This window comes from Amyelois transitella, chromosome 5 (assembly GCF_032362555.1).
Source record: "Amyelois transitella isolate CPQ chromosome 5, ilAmyTran1.1, whole genome shotgun sequence".
Classification (NCBI taxonomy): Eukaryota; Metazoa; Arthropoda; class Insecta; order Lepidoptera; family Pyralidae; genus Amyelois; species Amyelois transitella.
Window position 1 is genome coordinate 3,460,361 of NC_083508.1, and position 22,744 is coordinate 3,483,104.

General features: G+C 35.9%; 1 protein-coding gene across 3 annotated transcripts; it reads right to left on the reverse strand.

The window, feature by feature from the left end:
- Window positions 1-1,255: 1,255 nt before the first annotated feature.
- Window positions 1,256-22,375, reverse strand: LOC106138631 (protein abrupt). Of its 3 annotated transcripts, none has more exons than XM_060954883.1 (8): window positions 21,991-22,372; window positions 16,696-16,881; window positions 15,968-16,463; window positions 15,839-15,895; window positions 10,397-10,530; window positions 8,905-9,227; window positions 4,778-4,870; window positions 1,256-3,899 (listed from the first exon to the last, which is right to left on the reverse strand). In XM_060954883.1, the coding sequence occupies exons 1-8, from the start codon at window positions 22,189-22,191 to the stop codon at window positions 3,824-3,826; spliced, it is 1,566 nt and encodes a 521-aa protein (XP_060810866.1). In that variant the 5' UTR covers window positions 22,192-22,372; the 3' UTR covers window positions 1,256-3,823. The 3 variants fall into 3 exon arrangements, with proteins under 3 accessions (XP_060810866.1, XP_060810865.1, XP_060810867.1); XM_060954882.1 differs by having other exon boundaries at window positions 4,778-4,888; XM_060954884.1 differs by lacking the exons at window positions 1,256-3,899; window positions 4,778-4,870; window positions 8,905-9,227; window positions 10,397-10,530 and adding an exon at window positions 11,784-15,211 and having other exon boundaries at window positions 21,991-22,375.
- Window positions 22,376-22,744: the final 369 nt, after the last annotated feature.

The window sequence follows — 22,744 nt, forward strand, 5'->3', positions numbered from 1 at the left end:
TATTTGAAAGATATGGATTGGTGAACATGATTCAATTCATAGGAGACTTAAAAGTCAAATAAAGAAAACATACATAGTTTACTAATACATATGCATCGCTTACATTTGCTTAAACGCATTGGGTAACTTATAGATTATTCAACATATTCCATATGTGATAATACATTTGAAACATCCACTTCGAAAACAACCATCTAGTGTTGATTTGTCCGAAATTATTTTCACAGCACAGGAGCAAACACATTCTGGACTAAATAAAATCTGAAAAATGATAACAACTTTTGTTTTTAAAGACTAGCACTTAATTTTGGCACAACGCTGCGCCGGGCTGGCGCAGTGGCATCGATGTTGTTCTCTTTTTATATTAAACTTAGTTATTATATCTGCTCAGTGAAAATTTATACACATATTTATTAGGGTTCCATATAACTAATACGATTGACACTATTCAGGAACGAATTTATTAATTTCACAATAATTATTAATAATAGCAAGCAAAGACAACTATGTAAGCATTTTAATTATATTTGTGCCCAATGTGTCATGTTCGATGTATCGTTTTACAATTCATTTATGAAACCCTATAAAACTCAATGACCATTAAGGCTGGGAATACACATGTCTTTAGTTGGCACACTTGCTCCTTGCACAAGCAAACTATTGCAATTATGTATGTGAATACACTGATTGTAAAACCGGCACATGTTAAAAGATTCGTACAAAAATCCAGTATAACTTGTAAATGTTTTCGCTATGTGCTAGTAAACTTGTACAATGTACGTGTCAATCTTGTATGCAAGGCATGTGTATCGCCACCGTCAAATGGACAGCTGCCATTACACAATAAAATGCAAAATAATGTATATTAAAATTTAGTATATAAAATTATAGTAAATAATTAAAAACTTATTTGAGTAAATAAATTCTCTTGTTCCATTGCTCATTCAGTGCTATATACAGAGCAGAGTGTAAAAATAACAGTAGGTAATTAAAAGTATACATATCTTTGTTTGACTATAAATTTTACCCTGTTATAAATATTGCAATATACTTTGGATTGTGCGGTTTTTAGTTCCTTGGCGCATTATAAATATTTGTGTTTGTTACCGCTTCTTCTGCACTGACGCCTTGGAAGCGGCAGTAAACTTAGTTTTTAAGTAATATATTTGACGTCAACCAAGTTGTTAAACCATACGACAATTATTAAGCGATATAATAATATCCTATAATAATGAATAAAAAATTTTGAATTTTTTAATTTTGTGAAAAAAAAATACTACGCCTCTCAAAACGACCACAAAATTTGACACGTTTAAGTTTTTTTATTGTGATATTTTACAGTTTCTGGCTGCCTCTATGATATGCAATAAATATTTCGAAATGAATTGTCTCCATGCTACACATCGTGTTTATATGTATGTATAAATGTATATAAAGCGAAAAAGAAGTCTCCAGAAATTGTGGCAAATAAAGATATAGAATAAATGTATTATGCCTACCCCTCCGGGAAAGACGCCTGTTTTTATGTACGAAGTAAAAAAAAGCAACCTCTGAATGTATGTAGTGTATATTAACCACTTTTATTTTTACACCCTGCTGCATGAGTATTTTACCCCAAACAACACTCTTAGATCCGAACATTATTACTTAACACTTTCCCTGTATACATATATTTATAGTCTTGTAAAAGAAACCTTTGAAACCTCATAGGTCATTAACACTACGTGAGAAATTACAAGAGCATTAGGATACATATTGCTACGAGTTAACTTATATCATTTGGCACTAAATTAACATATTGCATCTCGAGCATTCGTCACAATTTATAAATATAAATGTAGTCATTAAAATTTTCAATGAATTTATAATAAAATTTACGATTAAATTTTCATTTAGTTTAATTAGCTAATTTTATAATTTCGATTGGGCCAAAGTTTCCATGTTTTCTGAACGTATCGGACAAAAACATGCATTGAGCAACCTGGCCGTTTGGCTAACCAGATGGTTTTGGAATGCCTATCAAATATTAAACATACAAAAATAAAAACAGACTGTTTTACGGCAAGTAAAATTTGGCAAAATTGAGCATCAAGACTTTCGATTGACATCGTGAAATATTACAATACAAATTATTAAGATTTTTTACTTTTTTACTACGTAGCACGTGACTACTAAGATATCCTAACTCTGGTAACTGTAACTTATTCGTAGGTACACCAATGTTCGACAGGCGATAAATACGTGCGAACAGTTCCGTGCACAGATCACGGAAACAAGAAAACAAACTCGCAAGCGATGGCTACGAGACTTTAGTCTTCCACAAACCCTTCACGAAACTGACTCCAATACACTTTTACAAGTTCCTCTAATGAAAATGCAGACGTATTATTCAAAGGACGAACTGTAAAACCTTTCTAAAAATGCAACAGTCGTTAATCCGTTGAGTGATATATCAATTTAGTTTTTCAAACAGTGATATGTCTACGACACCATAGTTCTAAAGCCTCGCTTTTCGTAACGCCTTTACAAGACTTCTTACTCATAACACACAATACAAAATCGTATAAAACCACAACACCATTTTCATTGCACACGAAATGCTCTCCTTGGAACGCGCAGCTAATACATACGTATTATGTATAAGATTTTTACTATTACCATCACATTTCACTCAAGGCGTTTACCCACTACTCGAACTTTCTTATTTTCATTCCTATCTGTATATCACAACATATCTAGTATTTTTTTATAAAACTTCCCTTCTCCTGTTTCTATGATCTGACGTACGTATTTATGTATACGTGTACAAGACGTACAAAAAGATATGATTTTTTCATGTGACATGTATTAATTATTATGAGGATTTAGTTATCGTTCAAAAGAACCAACTGTGGACTTTTCAAGTATTTTTTAAATTTACTAACTACATTTTATAACAACTTGGTTAAAATAGTATTTAAAAATTATAAACAAATCTTTATCAAATAATAGTTTAGTTATTGCTTCATTTGATATGATATATCATCCGTGCGATGTGAAGGTGCGATCCCGTCCGCGGCCGGCGTACGCTGCGTACGGTGCTTGCGGCGCGGAGACGCGAACGGATGACTGTCACTAACTACTTACCGTACGGACATACAGATAACCCGTACGATCGATAATAATTACGTTAATAACTCCTTAAATGTATATTTAAAAATATGACTGCTTTATATCCATCGTGATCACAGCTCTCCGAAGACTTTACTAAATCCGAACCTGACATTCCAAAATAAATTCTTTATCATTTACACCTATAAAACGAAATGACTATAATATTTCTATGTTAGTCCTAAAAATTATGCCATTTTGATATATTTACTTTGCAATTGCAACGGTCCCTCGTTCAGCACTTAAATGCCTCATATACAAATTTTAACGTAACATTGAAAATGACTGTTCTTTATAAAATAAAGGAAGCAATTAAACGACTAATCACGAAATGAATTTTAGAAAACAAGCGGCAGTGTTCGCGAAAATTCGTGCAATAGAACCTAACTACAAAACATGTCTTAGGAACCTGATAAATTATTGCTAGAGCTTCGGGCGTCCCCCTTACGAACGACAATGCGTCCCCGGCGTGGCCGGCGGACACATAACGAGATAAAATCTTATCAGTAGCCAATAGAAAAATATCACCTAAATAAATATGAATATTTTACACGGGCGATGCGCGCCGTCGCGCGTCGGGCGCTGAGTATCGTAGACTTTGTTTTTGGTAAAAAATAACAAGATTATGAAATTGATATGCAACAGTCGGGCGGAGCCGGGCGGCGGCGCGGCATCACTGCGGCTCCTCCGCCGCCGCGTCCCCCCCGCCGCCGCCGCCGCACCCGCCGCCGGGGCCCTTCGGGGAATCGCTGCAACAAAAAGAAATCAATTAGGTGCTATTAAAAACACAATAATGATAGTGCGAACGCTCATCGAATATAACTCCATGGACTTAATAAATTAACACCACTGTTCGGTAGTTGCATTGTCCTGGTCCCTTCTCTGATGGTGGCACAAAGGGGAACAATACAGAAAAAGTGGACGATGTAATTTTAAATTGCAGGGCGTGGACCTATAGAATTTTAAAAACTTGGATTGTTCACAGAAATATATTATGTGGGTTCAAGGACGAATCATCTTTCTAATTGGCAAACAAAAGTTACCCGCTACTAACGCCATAGATTCTTACTTTGGACTAGCCAGCATTTAGTTTTAGTAAGTTCTATGAACTACTTAGTTCCAGACTTATACAACTTATTAGGGCAAGATGAACCTGTAATATTTAATGAAGGGTAAGGCCTTTTCGCTGAACCTCAAAAAATCTTGATAAATGATTATTACTTTTTATCCCATCATCTGCCTCTTACTCTGCATGCATCCCAGAAGTAAGGCAGTGTCATTTTTGTAAAAAAAAATATTGTATTTTTTTTCTATAGACAATAAAGAAGAATCTAATACACCCATGGTATCAAATATTCTCATGGTGCTGGGTGTACTCTACACAACCCGTAAAAACTCTTCCAAAGCTTTGCCCACTGCTTAAATATTTCCTTAAGCCGTTTTTACGCTAATTCAGAAGCTTGTTTTCCTCCTCCTGGCTTTAGTCCTCGCCACTCTGGAGAGGAGCCCGGAGTTTGCCTTTGACTATTGCGAGAACCTGTGCTTTAAGCGCATCACGCATTTTTGACCGGACTCCTTACCGATTCGAATTCCGAAGCTCACAGCGGTAAAGAACTAAAAAACTTACAAATTAGAGAATGATGGACGCGAACTGCCCGAAGGCGCGTCGTCGCAGGCCGGGGGCCGCGCCGCAGCCGACAGTAAGTAGTTGGTCGACTCACTGAAACAATTCGAAAGCCTACTTCAAATTGTATTACTGTCTCGAGTGCACAGATAAAGGGTTCGTGTACCATCGACCACTTAGGGTATTTAATAATTCGATTTTGCAAAATTCCCGTAAGACTTTACTCTTTATAATATAGTAGAAACCGAAGAATAAAGATAGTTTTGACTGTGGATGAAACGAAAAAAGTATGCAGGAATCTTGGCAAGTGAAAACATGTTGTCACTGCCTACCCACCGGGAAAGAAGCGTGATTTTTTTGTACATATATTATGTACCTATGTACAAAAACTTATTTTTACAAGGAACCCATGCAATATCGATTGTAGTCTTTTACATAAATTGATACAAATATAACTTCTATAATTGGCAATAGAAAAGTTAACTTTTGAAACAAACGTGAAATTCGTAGGTTACATGATTATAAAAATTTCGGAAAATTTCCCGTATGTACTCTTTATTAAAGCTCAAAATTGAACGCTTTACAATTTATGGTGCAATTTAGACTTTCTCTTATGTTTTATACTTATTAACAAATGAAACGAGCGTATAAAACAAGACATTTCATCGATATGTATATAATGTTTATGTACTACTAGCTTTTACCCGCAACTTCTCCCGCGCGAATTTAACGCCACCTATAAGAGAAAACAGGTCTTTCGCAAATTCCACGGGAAGTTTTTACCGAGATGAAAGGCACCCTATGACCTCCAGACTCGTAATAATCTATGTATACGCGAAATTTCAAAAATATTAGTTCAGTAGATAATGCGTGAAGGGCTAACAAACAAACAACTTACTTCCGCATTTATAATATTAGTTGGGGTATATGGAGGGCAGAGTGTACCTCCATTATGACCTTATCGTACATGTCAAACCTCGGGGTTTTCCGACGGTGCGAAGTACAAAATTCACATAAATCGGAATATAAATTATTATCGTAAATAATAAAAATAACATACTAAGTTCTAATTAGAAAAAAAGTGTGACAACCAACATTTTTTGTAATATTGGTCATACGGATGTGGTTGAAAGCGATAAACATAGACTTTACTACGAGTTTTTCTAATGGGGGTGCGCCTGGAGCGTGAAAAATATTAACTTAACATATCAAGGGCCCAGATTAATTTTGGCCGAATATTGCGGTAATGTGTTGTGAATAAAAAAAAATATTCTATTTATATTTTAAAGTTACGCAATTGATAATTGATAAATTCAATAAAAACATAATTAACAGTAATAAACAATGTGAATGTGCAATGTTCATGAATGTACCACAAACAATGATGGACAGTGAAAAGGTCCTGACTCAGCATAATGTCGCAGGTGTAGGCACCGCGACGCTGATGAATTATTATGTAAAATATAGTATCGTTAAGTTTTTATCTCCCATAACATAGTCCACCAAGTCTCAAACTACCTATCTTTGGGTCTACCGGTGTTATTTGCGCATATTTAATTTATAGGAGAGTGTGGAGGGAATGGTCGGAGTGGGAAGACCTAGACGAACGTATCTTGATCAAATTAAGGACGTTCTGGTAAAGGGTCAGGTCAAAAGTACCAGAAACCGCCGAGCTTGTATGAAGAGAGTTATGAATGTGGATGAAGCGAAGGAAGTATGCAGAGATCGTGGCAAGTGGAAAGAGGTAGTCTCTGCCTACCCCTCCGGGAAAGAGGCGTGATTTTATGTATGTATGTATGTATTTAATTTATATTTTCTCTTTATGGAGAAAATCTCTTTATAGAGCAATGGCCCTAAATATTCGACGAAGTTGACCCTTCCTACATATCTTTTACCGACCTCTATTCATACATTCGCTCAACATACCCTTTGTAGTTTTGTCTATTATTATACTGTTGACGAAAGTTTTAGAGAAATTTTCAAAAAACATATTGTTCTTCATATAATTAAATCTTAAAATAAATCTTCACCCGATTTTAATGAGAAATATAATTATCGTCTTGTCATGGTGTAGGTACGGTCAACCGAACAAGCCAGAAAAAAGGAGTTTAACCGCCATTTTATTAATTTGACCTTTAATGGTTTGATAAGAGTATCGTCATTGACCAGAGACGTGATGATTTCGTGCCTATGCAAAAATATTTTTGTGAGAAAAACACATAATTTTTTTGCTCATTTTTGGAATCATATTTTATAAGGTTTGAAGATACATTGTCTATCGCAAAATGAAGATATTTCTAAATTCATCGCACATTGTCAGCGCTTTTAAGATTCAATGTAAGTAGTATTGCCTTAAATAAAAAATTAATATTTCTGATGATTTCTGCAGGTAGCATGATGACAAAGGTTTCCGTAACCCAACCCTTTGCACCTTGCGATTCGCCAAATTTTATCATGCGAACGGCTGTTATTTCGAATTGCTTCGCCACATTTCCCTTCGCCGATAATATAATTAGGGGATTATCAAGGCAAAAGTGAATAGGCACTATTTGAGCTTACGTGCACCGCCTAAAACCTTATCTGCTTACCACCAGGCAGATTGAGGTCAAGCGCCCTTAAATATATTATACGAGTATAACGAAAACTTCCACGCCCTAATACGAAACCCCCTATTATAAGGACTTGCCAAGAACAAACTAAAAACATATTATTTATCATAATTTTCCATTAAGTTGTTGCGATAAAGACAATGATGTAATATCTATATTCGTCACACAATATATCGTTGTTATGGTGCCTTGGTCTCATTCAAAGATGATTCAACATTTTTGCCATCGAGACACCGGGCCCCCTGCCTTGTTATGGTGATATGGTTATCATCATAGGCCGAACGTGCTTATGGTGATAAGTGATAACACAAGGTTCATGTTTACATTCTTATAGTGATTTCTTTTGTTATCTCAACTCAATTGCTGTTATCGCGAATATTTCCTCGTGTCACAAATATAGCATTTGTTACTTGAAGTGTACCTACATCAAGTAACAAATGCTTTATTTGTATATTTCTAGCGCGGGTTGGTTCAGTGATGGGACATTATAACTGCTGATATTTGTCGCTTGTGATGTCATTAAGTCTTCCTAATTCATACACTACACATATGGCCGCCGCATAAGTAGTACCCTTTTGAAGTGTTTCAACTTAATGAAGATATCTAGATAATCTTATCAATTAATCTTATTAATAAAAAATAGTGTCTACTACATAATCTAATCAGAGCAATGTAAATCAGAAAGAAGCAAGTTCAAAAGAGTCAGTCATATCAAGGTATCAGTATGAATTCCAACGTTCCAACTAAAATTCTAAAGTTAAAAAAATCTATATCCTTTCGATAATCGCAAAAATGACCACACCGGCTCCATTTTTCTGTGACATGACAGACGTCCCAACGCGTCTTCACGGGTAAATAGCCATCACTACTGTCCGAATTTATCCGATATCGTAGCGAGCTTTGCCACCCGCTATCTTTACGATACGGTGACGATAACCTCACAAACTCTGCCGCGTAAACGCTGCATTTACCAAGGCGTTTGTATGGTGTGGAAGTTCTTATCATCCGACATGGATAGCAAATAAGATTAAGCATAGAGCACGCTTATGTAGCATTATGTTGTATTATGGTGCAATAAAGACGTTTGGTTTCCGGCATCTGTTGTACTTAAAAATTGGCAAATGCACTTACAACTAGTGTATCAAAATAACTAAGGGCGTGTTTACTAAGCTAACTGTAAATTAGTTTAATCAAACCTGATAATGCAATCAAGAATGATAAAATAGATAAAGCGGAAATAAAAGCTATATAAAGAATTATATTAAAAAATAAAACAAATCACGGGCAGCCATCACAAGATATTTTGTGATTTGGATGGAGAGTTTATCTATATAGACAAATAAACAATAATAAATAGCCAAATAAACATACCAGACCCAGGTCAATCAGAAAAACAATTTTGTAAGTTAGAGGCAAGAGCAAAGGCAGATAAAATACTACAAGTGATGGAAAAATACTCGTTAGAACGTGCATAGTATTTTGGTAAATTGGGCATACAAGCAACAAAATTGAAAATGTCACCTGGCGGTTCTCATCCTGAGCGCCGCGCAGTTCTCCTTGCACTTGTAGGCTAGCACCTGCTTGATGCGGCTGACCTCCACGTCGGGGAAATGGCGGCTCACGTACGATATGAGAGCATGAACTCTGCGTCTGTCCAAAGGGGGTTTAGTCGGGCGCGACTCCTGTCCGGCCCTTGACCATCGCTGTCCGGTCACCGAGCAAGTCGCCAATTCTATAGGCGAGAACAAAGCCGCTGCAAGCCCTCGTGTCACCTTCCTGTAGTCACCCCACTTCACCCCCCGGAGCAACTCCTCGCGAATCTCCACGCCCTCGCCAAGCTTTATCTGTGAAATGTGACGTAAACCGCTCGTGAAATAATCGCGACACTCACTCGACCGATAACAGTGATGATACTATGATATTGTTTTGCTTATAACTTTAAACCCTTAAAGATAAATGATAACAATTTTTTGTGCATGTACCTTTACTATATCGTATCGTGTAAATTTTATTTCCTATTCATAATTATGGTGTGTGACGAAACCAAAGAATCCACGTTGTTACGACAATATATGTCTATAATTTAATGATAAAGAAGTAACTATTTGTAAATACTACTGATAACGGGCCATAAAATTATATACGTTCGTATAATTAACTAGCGTCCCCATAACACTTATCTTTTACCGTTCCATTAAACTAACAAACAAGACTAATGTGTATTTTGATGTACCATGTTAAAATATTTGTTGCGGATGAAACAATGTTATTTCTTGATAAAAATGTGTGTATTTTCGTGCCTTTGAAGTCGCATTCATTACACCCACTATGCAACAATTGACCCATTTACTTTTTCTCGCACACCGCAATATCATCTTCTTCATTTAGTCTCTTATAGAGTATGACCCTCACTAATCTCTTCGTTCCTCCTGGTGTAAGTTACCTCTAGTCTGAAGAGGTGCTTGCGGTGCGCTGTCAGATCTTCGAAATCATTGTAGGGAAACCTAATTCATATTTTTTAATGGTTTAACATGCATGTGACCGATGCCGGTTTCCTCTAGATGTTTTTCCTCACCGTAAGAGCATCGGTTAGGTTGTTGCTCGAGCAGTACTAAGTACTCCATCTCCCTCTTGAGGACTACCAACAATATATGAAAAAATATGAGCTGACAGTATCAGCTAAGTATTGCAACTACTTATGGCTTTGTATCAGATACACGATAAAGATGTGATGTGTGTGTATGTTAAGTACTGACCAGTCGGGTACCCACGGCGTCCACCTCGTTCTATCACTTGAGCACCCTTCTAGATACCAATGATATAACAGCCGAGTCTTATGACTAATGGTTCTGTCTTCCTCGGAGACTTACCAATCGGAGAACTAAAGCCATTTTCGCTCTTGAACACGAAGCGCTTCGGTACTCTTCTAGCTACCAATGATATATAACAGCTGAGACTTATGACTAATGGTTCTGTCTGCCTCGTAAGAAATAAGGATGTGATGAATACTGACCAGTCGAGGAGCCACAGCGCCTCTCTCGTTTTCCCTCTTGAGCACGAAAGGCAGGGCGCTCCGATGTTGTTCGAGCCACACTGCGTCGGGAACCGGCCGGTTGCGGCGTCCGTCCCAACGTCCAACTGCCAAAGCTATAACATTGAACATGTTAAAATTTTGCCAGGTAAACAATATCGGCACTTTAATTAAAAAATAAATATATCCTGTTATGCGTGATTGTTTGAATCTGTCTTACAAGAACAGTTTTCATCAATCATTAAATTGCTCAATAAATTTCTACATTAAAATAAAATTACTAAATCAGTAGCATTGCAGTGGGAATATGCAGATAGTGGCATTTTAATTTAGACCTTAGATATGTTTAATTTATGTGTTATGGCATTTAATACCTGCAATAAAGAGATTATTATATATTGCGCTTTTATCCTCAACATAAGACTGGACGGGCAGGACTATGAAAATGTGAAATCGAAATATTTTTTTCTTACAAATGTCGTAAAAATTTATTGAATATTCAGATTATTGAAAACATGCGTCCAAGTGTACCTACCTGTCACTAGAATCCATAAGATAGGCCGGTAAAGAAAGTATCGTACATAGTGTCGTAAAATAAACCGCTTTCTGTTACAAAAACATTACATTTGTCTCTCTTCGAACATTCGCAATGTGTGACGTCGACGGCTTAAAATATCTCTAAGTAATATTCATGGTATATTGAATTTACCCATAAGTTTATCGCTGGGGTTACATCAAGTGTGGGGTTAAGTGGACTATTCTCGATGTGAAGTTTGTGCTACATGGCATTGTCAATTTTGGCCAGACGGTGGCCATAGCGCGTGCCTGCCCTCTGGCCCTCTTATCAAACTGTGCTGGTTGAGTCCGGCGAAGTATAACTAAATGTTTATCATCGACGTATAGAGCAAAGCAATTATTCAGAAGTCTTGTCTTCGTGTTATTATGTAGACTGGAAGGTATATTATATGTATGGTAAGCGGTTCCCGCATCTTTGGGCTTCTGAAATCAGAGATACGTACTGTTTTCGGACCGTGCTGATGTCATTAGAGACACCAGATATTTGTTTTTTTTTTCTTTACGCAACTGTAAAATTATTTTTAACACGGTAGGCTAAATTAAGAAAAGTAATTAAGGTAATAACCCTAATATAAATGTAATATTCCGAAACTTGAAATCTACTGTAGACTAAAATACATTTATATTTATTCTGCAAATATAGTAAATTTATATTCCGTTTTAAATTCACACCTTAAACTAAAATGCATAATATTTTCGCAATACTTTATTTTTATATTTTAGTAAAAAATTACATTGATTTATGTACATACATTGAAATCTTATTTTTGTGTATGACTTCATAAAATAACTTGTATTAAAATGTAATGTACATTAAGCGATGGATATACCAAAAGAAAAAAATATACAAAACTTAAAAATCAGATATAAACCTACTGAGTGTATTATGTAAATATTTGATTGTATATAAAAATGTTAACAGGTATGACTAAAATAAAAACTTAACATGGCATCGTAACAGATTTACTATATGTTTGTGATAAATATCTTTATATAAAGCAAAATTCATATGCTCCATATGTCCATTACTTCATATTTATTATTTGAATTAATGTTTGCCTCTAATATGACTATTGTTCAAATAAAAGTTAGCTTGCATGTATCATAAAATTTAAATAAAATCTTTAAAAATAGATCCAGATATTATTTCGGTTCAATTTTTACAACTAGGATATTTATAAAATTTCTAATGTCATTCAGCAAATGTTAAGAGATTTTATTTCGCCTATACAAATATTACATTTTCGTTTTATTTTTAAATTACAATAATGAAAGCTGCGCCTTAACTTATTAGTGGGATTTAATTATTTTAAGGAAAGTCCAAAGTGCTTTCAAAATACATTACTTATTTGTATACTAAAGCGATTATTAAAAGAGTAATTATATTATTGCAATCAATATCGATTCGTATTTTCAATTTTACAATAAACATTGGCAATAAATGCGAAGTGAAAATTTTGAGATCACGGAAACAAGTTGAGATCACCAATACGACACACTCCAAATGATACAACTAATATTGTAATTCACAACCCTAATCGTACTTTTACGATATCTCCCATCAAAATGCTTTTTAGTGACTAGACGTATTTTAGCATGGCAACCATTTTTTATTATACTTATCAAAGAATCATCCCACGTCTGAAGAAAATAATGTAGGAATATAAAAAGCAATGTTACACTGTCGTCCTTAAAATCTATATCAGTGTTACATTCGATCAACGATCCAACACTGGGCACGTGGGTTTATGGCAAGTGGCCTAATTAAAAGTCGTCGACAACTAATATCATATTTAAACAACTAATATTATGTATTCATCATTATATATGTATAAGACTTTGAAGACATTTAATATTCATTCATTACATCTGAGATTTTGTACAAACTATGACCGGGAGCCGTCCAATCACGCAACAATATAACTGTGTAAAGATAAAACTATTTTGTATAAAAATATCACTATTGTTGTTGATCGCGAATTACGTATCATCAGAGTTACATAAGTTCGCGCATTCGACAAATGAAACGGTTGTGGTCGACGCTTTCCGGCGCAACTTAGTAAAAAAAAAAAACGATTACAATCTATTATGAAAATACAGCTTATTACTTACATCTAGATATGGCATGTGCGACGGAAAGCGCCGAGCTTTGTGGATAAAATGTATATAGTATGTATGTGTAAAATATGTAACCAGTAAATAACCTATGGTTTGTAAATCAGCACCGGTCGCAACAAATGCATCAACAACGATCAGTCTATTGTCAAAAAGGAAGGTATTTACATGCTCCAACACGAGACCCACTTATATCATATAGAAGAGACTAACAGTTGCAAGTCTGCGTCCATAGAGGTAGGGTGATTCCTGCTTTCGTAGCATGGCAGGCTCGACGCCGTTTTTATTGCGCGAAATACTCTCTTTTACTGACTGTACCTAGTAACTCGTAAAGTTGTTTAGAAATATGTACATGATGATTTAGAACTACACTTCAGCATTCTGGTTATATTGAATGTTAGTCATAAAGAAGGCTGGGTTCGGAATCTATAATCCCGAGCATGACTCAGCGTAAAATTGAATATCGTCGAATTAGCTGACTAAACCATGGGAATCCCTTGCCAATTTTCCTTTACAGTTTCGTCTAAGGATGAGTGGATATTTTTAGAAATAAAGTGATTAATGTTTTTAATGACTTCAAAGTAGAGTTAATATTACTATTTAGAATCAGAAATCAAATCTATTTAATGTGGTAGATAGTCTCGAATCTAAAGACACCGTATTTTTTCCTTTAAATGCATAAATTAAGTGTTTATTCCACACGATTTCAAAGTTTCATTGAAAGATTAGTAGCTACATTAGTAAGTAGGTTTCTAAAAGTTACAAGGGGGTTTCGTGAAGGAGTGAAAAATCTGGCACTCTGTATATTTATCGAAAGGCACGCAATAAGCGGAGAGGTGTGACGGCGTATAGGCCCCCGGCGACATTCCGATCACAGACTAGATATATCTATTGACAGTCTTCGTTACGACGTTAAGCCACATCCACCGATTACCTGATCAAAGGCACCGCTTTTCTCTCTAAAAAAAGATATATGTTATGCCTGTTAACTAGCCAATAACGCGTAAACTAATAGACTTTATTAGGGCACTTTTTTAATAACATCAATACAGACGTGTAAACTTTGATTAAGAGAAAAATAATAATTGGACCTCAAAGGTGAAACTAACCAATGCTTTTGAAAGGCTTCACAATTACAAATCAAAGTTAAGCTTGATTTTATAAATCAATATCAGGTCTTCTACATTTTAAAATTTGTCATTTGTGTCAACATTACATAGTAGATAAAATACAGGTCGACTCAAGCAAATTAATGACTTGCTAGCTAGGCTTTTATTCATACACTATTGTTAATAATAACAGGAACGGATCAGTCAAGAAAATAGCCTATAGGATGAGAGAAAAGGCGGTGCTCTCCGTCGGTATCGATCACAGACAGACATCTAGCTAGACTACGATTATTTGAATTCCTTTACACAGAAGTTCATTAATTCCTTCGGATTAAATAGTAATTAACGGCTATAAATCTAATATATTACCCGGAACTAAAGCAATTGTGGGTAGGCTGAAGTGCAAAAGCGTTCGTAAGATTAAACGTACTTCCGACACGACACTAATTTTGTTCGGCCAATCATGTCGTGTTGTTATTACCGAGCCCAGTTGCGTAGTGAGATAGAATTTTTGAAGTACTTTCAAAATGCGGAATGTTATAATGTGCTATCTTCTTGTCTTATTTTTTATTTGTGGTGAAATAATAAATACATAATTTATATATTTCACCACAAGTAACTAGATATCACCGGATCGAGTCGCGTCGTCAGTACGTTAAGAGCTTCGCATTAAAGTGTTTGCGAAGTGCAGCCGTATCTAGCTAGACGTGTCCGCGTTAGGTAGAGAGCGCGCGGTGCGGCCGTTACTGCGGGAAGCGCTGAGCGGGCCGCAGCGCGGGCAGCGGCGGCGGCGGCTTGTGGTGGCGGGGCGGGTGCTGCGCCAGCGTGTGCCGGCGCAGGTACAGCGGCGTCTTGAAGCTGCGGCCGCACGTGGCGCACGCGACCGGCTGCGCCTCGTGGATGAGGCGCACGTGCTGGCGCAGGTTGGACGCGTTGCTGTACCGCCGGCCGCACACGCCGCACCGCACGCCGCCCGCGCCGGCGCCGGTCCCGCCCGCTGCCAACAACACCACGTTCCAATGCCGCTCCGCGAGCCGACCCCGTCGGTGCTCGGCCACATTCAAATGCTCAGCCGATTATCGCCATATTACGCACATTGCGTTAAAGTTTAAGTAGGTGTTAAAATTTGTCATGTCTGACCATGTTTCCGTCTATGTTTGAAAAGCTTTACGAAACAAGATTAGGAAGTTAATACCTTTATGATCTGTAAGGTAGGAATGTTAAATTACCATACTTTTATCTTGTTTCAAAAAAAGAAAGGAAGAGTTACTAAAAGGGACAATCCATGCCATTACCTAAGTGATGAAAACAGTTTGAAAATCAATTCAGATAAAAGTTTAGATCCGGTGGGAATGGTAATAAATATCAACTTATTAATAGAAAAGTCGTTGGCGAGGCTGTAACATTTGAATTGGATCCGGAGCGATCCGACGGAGCCGGGGCGGGCGCGTCGCACGACACCCGCGCGCCTAGCCACCTTCCTTCATTTACGATACCGCGCGCTCTCTTCGAAACCAATCGACAATCTAAAGCTTAGAGGGTTCGCCGGGGGCGCGGCTGTCCGAAACGACGTGTTAGTGTGATAATGATGTGAAAGTGATTTAAAACAAAATGCCATATTTACCTTCCGCGTTCTCGTCACGAAGTTCCGCGCTCATCCCGGTCATGAGATCCATGTTACCTGAAAAGAGAGTTACAATAAATATCCCGTCCAGTAATTTTCTGGGCGCGAATGAGCTTTTAGTATACTGACCTTGCAAGGCGGCGAAAGGGTTAGCCAAACTATTGTTCTCATAAAACATAGGAGGGAAACTAGAGCGCTCCTCGTCGCTCGCATCTTGTTCCACAACTTCCATCTTGGGTTCCAGGAGATCGGAGGCGTTGAAGTCCTGCGTTTTCTCCGCTCTTTCGGAATCTCCTGGATCCATAAGAATGTCACTCTCTTCATTTTTAACTTCAGCTTCGAGATCAGATTTCACCCTTAAAGTAGGGTAGTTGCATGTTTCGCTATAGTCATCGCTATTAGGCCTCATTTGACTAGAAGGTTGAAAAGGAGCTTCTTCATTGAGATTGTTTCTGGCAACGTCGGGAGAATTTCTCGCGGAGCGGCGACTCGCATTCTTGTCTTGATCGTCAGCAGAGGTTGACTCGACATTTTGGCTTGCGGCTTTGGAGGAGGAGGTAGAATGTGACGGCTTAGCGCTAAGTAGATTGCGCAGCTGGGAAGGGGGAGATTTGCGATTTGCTTTCTGAAAACAGAGCATTATGTTAGGTTCTCAAGGCTGTGGGCGTTAGATCGTATTGCAAATCATATTTGAAGATAAGAGTAAATAAAAGTAAGACCTTGAGATTAAAGCTGAGAAAAAGCTGTAATGAGATCGTTATTTAGAAAGTTTTCAAGGCAGTAACCAAAACGTCGAAGCATCAAAAACATATTTGACATAATATTGAAACAAGTAGTCAATGTAAGAAAGAACTTACTTTATCGTTGTGTTGAGAGCAGTCTGTGAGGCCGCGGATCTGCAAGGCGTCGGCTGTGCGCAAGAAGGCGCTGAGCTGCGCCTGCGCAATGTTCACCTGCCCCACGTACATGAACTGGAGCAGGGCGCGCACGTGCGACACCTCGCAGTCGCGCATGAATATTATTGGGTGAGGGCATGGGTTGTGCTGGAACAAACTCGAATTGGTCACAACCTCTCAACAATATAATAAGTACAACATATAACTCTTGTAAAAAATCTCTCCAATCCCTATCTTCTTTTTATGAAGTCGATTATGTTACTAAATTCTTCTCCTAAGTGTAACACTTTCCTGAAAACCGCATCAAAATTGGTTCCGCAAAAAGCAAGATAATCGCGGTCAAATATACACAAATACAAACGTACATACAGGACAAACTGAGCTTTTAACCACCTTTTTTTAAGACTGTTTAAGAGGATCTGACATATAACAGCCCAATACTGCTGGTCCTTGTGTACTTTTTGGGTACTAAGATAGGAGTTCGTATAATTCCAATAAATAAGAATAGTTATGGTAAAATCGGAAAATCTGTTAATCGGCTACTTTATATCATCGGTTCTTATTAACCATGTGAGTTGCCTCACAAACTAGTAAAGCTGGCAATGTTAATTTCGGAAAGCATCCATACGGCTGAGGACGTAACTATGTTAAACGTTACGATGGGAGAGACACAAAAAAGATGTTTGAGGTAATAAGAATATACCCATCAAGAACAAAGGAACCACACTAACACGTAAGCAATTTTAATGTTTGGTATTCTATAATGGTAGGTGTTCCTGAGTCAGCTCTGATATCTACCTACATTGGAGGCCTCTGCATAAATTAAGAAACTATGACGTAGTTTTCAAAATAATTTTAGATTAATACTGTTGCCGGTAAATACCAGACTACCGTTATACGAGCATAAGCAAAAAACAACAAATTTGTTTCCAATGGGTTTCAAGAATATATTTTCAAAGTTCTTAATATAATAACTGCAATGTACTGTACTGCAATCTGGTTTGAAAACCGCGTGTGACTGAATCCATAAATCGTGTGAAACTTCTGGTGAAAATACCACAGCCATCGAACCACATCATCCAATAAAAAAAAACATTCTGCTTAATTATTAAATTATTAAGCTTAAATATACAAATTAATTTAATTTGGTTATGACATAAATTGTGTAAAACCTATGAAGTAAGAACTCTCTTCAATCGGAAGATTGAAGAAACATATAAATATATGTATATTCTATTATCATACTCGTAGTGATACCTGTTACCCTTAAGTATGTACTAGGGAATGTGACGTTGCAAATAATAATTATGATTCCATCATAGCACGTTTTTTTTTTCATTTTACATCTTATTTCTGAGATTTTATTTGTCAATCACAACTGCACAGTAACTTGCATGCGAGGCAAGACGACGACACAGTATTCTTATAGTTCCAATTCAATTATAATATAGCGTTTCTATCGTTTTATTATTCAGGTTTCTATGGTAGAACAACAAATATGGTAGAACAAAAATAAATTGATGTTAAACTCATTAAATTATTCCTAATGCGCCTAACGGTCCAGGCGGTCTAGAAATGGTCTTACCTGGAAGTGACTTTATATAACTGGTTTCTCTAGTGTATTAGGTGACATAAAAGATTTATGTTGATACAATCACAGACTATCAAGTGGCGAAGAAACAAAACTAAAGATTTTATATAGCAGTATAGGTAACAGAAGGTTAAAATAATTTATCGATTCTTTTCTTTAATTTTATAAGTCTTTTTTAAATAAAAAGGTTTTTAAAAATATGGGCTAGCTAAAAACTAAGAGATGCCATGGAAATTTCTAAATAAGCTATTTTTTTTTTAAATCTCGTCTTTACTTCGTCTTTACACCTGATAAATGATAAAATCTTCCTCATGAAACCGTTAAACAATCCGTTATAGAGAGTTTCGTTGTTAAAATTCGTGGAAAATCACCAAACCAAGTGTTACTTTGTCTAGTTTTACTTTAGACGACCGCAACATGGGGACATGAAATACCATAGAGTTCCGCAGATTTAATTCTAAGGATCAAAAAATTGGCTATGAGTTACACAAATTTTAGCTACATTGAAAAATATTAGTATAGAATACCATGTCGTGTTGCCTAATAATGATTCATACGGATCTACAGGTGCCTTGTTTTGTAATTTAAATGACAATGAGTATTAAAAAATGGAACTTGTTCATTAATGTGGCGACAAAGTCATGGTGATTAAGTTAATTGTTTTGTTAATGGTATATTAACAACAAGAGTTTGTTTCTTGTCCATAATAGGGGCCAAAAGCAACTCCATAATCATATTTCTCATATTTGTGGTCAGAAGTAACTAAATATCCCATCAGCGTACCACAGCTGAAATGATAGGTTCGTAGGTAATTATTAATTTAATATATAAGTACTCTTAGTTATTTATGTCACTGATTAAGCATGGGAACACAAAACTAATTTTATTTAACATTTTGTATACATGAAGTTCATTTAAAAGAGTTTCGCCGAATGAAATAAGATTTATTAAAGCAAATAATTCATTAAAACAAATAATTCTTAAGGGACATGTGGTTCCCGCCACTACAAAATAGGACCACTCCATCTCTTTCCCATGGATGTCGTAAAAGGCAACTAAGGGATAGGCTAATAAACTTGGAATTCTTCTTGTAGGCTTATCACCATTTGAATTTCAATTCCATTATAAAGCCATGCAGCTGTATGTGGTCTTATGGGCTTTTCAAGACTTTTGACTCTGTCTACCCCTCAAGAGATATAGACGTGTGTAATAAATATCTGTCAATCAGTCATCCTTATCATGCAAAGGGAACTATGTAAAAAATACTTCTTGACAATTTAATTTTTTTAATAGGTGGGAAGTTTAATGCTCTCGATTGATTATTTTAGTAGTTTTTTTTTTTTCATTTAAATTGTCTATTGATAAAAAATCCAAAGTTCACTAAGTAAATAAAGATAAAATTTCTGTTATGTTGTTTCTAACAATGCTTCAGATTTTTCTTTAACACAAAAGAGAACTTAAAATTTAACAATAACTATTTACTTTTAAGAAGAAACTTCTTTATGATACATTGTTGAAATCCCTTAAAAACATGCTTGAATTGCTTGTTCATGAATGCTGTTTCTCAGTATTTTTTAAATTAACACTTAGAGGTCTACTGTGTATTTAAGTGTATGCAAACACATTAGCAAATGTTTTTATGCCCCTAAGATATCTTAAAATTATGCACCCTTTTAAAATATCTTCAAAAATATCTTTCTTGTCATTTTGAGGGCATCATGGGAACACAAGGTATTCCACCTGGCTCCCCAGCACGACATAGCCGGGCATCATGCTGTTCCCACATATAAGAATGAAAAGGTGGACTGAGATGTTTGGAAGGACCAAGAAACGGATCAATGTTGTAAGAAGCATAAAGAAGAGTAGGAGTAGGAAAATAACATCTGAAGAAATGGTAGATAGGTGACAGAATTAATGGGAATTAACTAACGCACTATGAAGAACCTACATAAAAGTGTGGAATACTTTCGTGTTGTCAGTCATCATCATCCCAGATGAGGCATGAGTGCATTGGACAAATCATGTATTTTGCAGGAGAAATCTAAAGAATATTGGATCATGGTAACGCAATTCAGATGTCTGAATGTTCAGGTTTCTTTATGATTATTCCCATTCCCATTATGAACATCAGTAAGCAATCTATTATGTATATTTAATGCAAAATTTGTAATGCATACTTATGGTAACTAGTAACAACTCTTTTGAAAACTTCACATTTGAAGCTCTGTTTTTATTATACAAGAAACATGATTTTGTCATTCACATACGTTTTGTCATGGTCATTTAGATGAACAATTTAGACATTTAAGTTTAGTGAATTATCAATAACTAGCGGCCCGCCCCGGCTTGGCACGGGTGGACATATTTTTGTGTTTTATATTTTGAAATAAACAAAGAGTAAAAACAAATTTATGCCTATGTCACTTTTGAAGGTCTATTCTATATTTGTGCCAAATTTTATCAAAATCGGACCAGTAGTTTTTGAGTTTATTCCACACAAACATACAAAAATACAAATCTTTCCTCTTTATTATTAGTGTGATGTGATGTGATAACTTATTTTGTAGGCCTTAGAAATAAATAAGAAAAGAGTCATTGGTACATGGCAGCGGTAATAACCTATGCCTCACTGGCCATAATGCATTTAGGCATCTCAACCTCTTGAATGCATACTTGTTCTATAAATATTCTTAAATAAAAATATTTACTTTTAGTCACTGCTGTTTTTAAGGGGAAAAAGCATGCCAATAATCTGGATATGGAAATTTGCAATGGGATCTATGTATATAAGTCCAAGCAGAAAACCAGTAATTTTAATAAGACATAAGTAATTAAATCAACATGTTTATATTTACTGTTCCTCTGTTTATTTTTCTTGTTGTGTCATTGATTATATACTACATTCATGTTGTGTAAAGATCCATGAAGAATGGGAATGTATTCATTGTTTATGCAATGAAAAACATTGTCAAAACTTGTCTGATGATTGATATTTTAAAGAAGGGTTTGAACAATTTAAAACTTCATATAAAATAAGGTATTAAGGTTCCATACTTTGTATCTTTTAAATAAAATATTAAAGGAAAAACATTGTGTAGTGATTGGAAATAACACATATGGAGTACCTTGCTGCCTATAGGTTCAATGTAAAATCGATGTTGTTATTGTGAAATACTTCACCTTCTTAATCAGTTCTCTATAGACAGACTGTATTATCTCTTCAATAGAGATATAATGGGGAGTTTGACACTCTGATGAAATCATAAAGATATATAGTTATAAATATAAGTTGTGAAATTTACCACTTTTTGAGTGTTGGAAGTGAAAAAGATTGCAACAATGTATGTTGCAATATTATTCCATAACAATAAATTAGGATATACTTTCATCTAATGAAAAATACTTCTAGGTACCTACTTAATAAAGGAAATCCTTTCATACTGAAAGATACATGAATGTAATTTATAAAGGCAATGGTATTGAATTAATTAGAAATTGTGAAACCGAATTTTAAAGTAGGTACAAATAAATGAAATCACGAGTACTTAACCGGAACGCGAGACATGGCATTTGTAAGTAGATCAAGTGTTTTATACATAACAACTTTCACTAGAGTCATTGTAATGGTGACACATCAAACTGTGGGGAGTGAAAGATATACTCACTTTAAATAATTCCTTGAAATATGGACTACAAGCGGAGAGAACCACTTTGTGGGCCTCCAGCCTGTGCCCCTCACATGCCAGGGTGACATCCACGAAGTCCTCATCATCGCGCAGTGCCTCGAATTGAGATGTTATATTTGCTTGAAAATTGTTCCATCTCAAACAGAATTGCTGGTCGCCACCCAGTTCTGTACCTTCCATTACTTATAGACATAACTCGATATCCCTGCTCATTTAATTGGTTGATAAGAATAGTTAATTATTGAAAATAAATATATCACAGAAACTTGCAATTTCAGTCGCCGTCTGGCCGAAAATCTTGTATGAAAGAAAACAATCAATAAAATCTCGTACCAATATAAGAAAAATAAAACTTTTTTTAATTTGTCATTTTGATGAGTACATTCACTTCTACGTTTCATTTGACGGAACGTTTCTTATCGGTTTTTACCGATTAATATTTTAACAACGAACAACACATGATTTGCACAATAAACGAGACGATATTCATTTGCAGAATTCAATAGATATTTTACAGAAATACCTACAACTAGTTTAAACTTAAAAAATGTGGAATAGACTTGCATAAAAATGCATGGGTAGTGTCAGTTTTATGATATTTTCGTGCCAGTTTTTTTTTTTATATTTTAGTTTCCGATTGACATCACTCTTTTTCGAAAAGCGCGGGAATTTGAGTTTACGAAGAAATACTACGGTAAGTACCGAGCTAGGTACCTACTTACACAAAGAGATT

Coding starts and splice junctions, on each gene's coding strand:
- LOC106138631 (XM_060954882.1), bottom strand. CDS start 22,191: ATGGAAGGTACAGAACTGGGTGGCGACCAGCAATTCTGTTTGAGATGG. Junction 16,882..21,990: donor ATTTCAAGGAATTATTTAAA/GTGAGTATATCT, acceptor AGTTTGTTCCAG/CACAACCCATGCCCTCACCC. Junction 15,896..15,967: donor CCCTTTCGCCGCCTTGCAAG/GTCAGTATACTA, acceptor CTCTCTTTTCAG/GTAACATGGATCTCATGACC.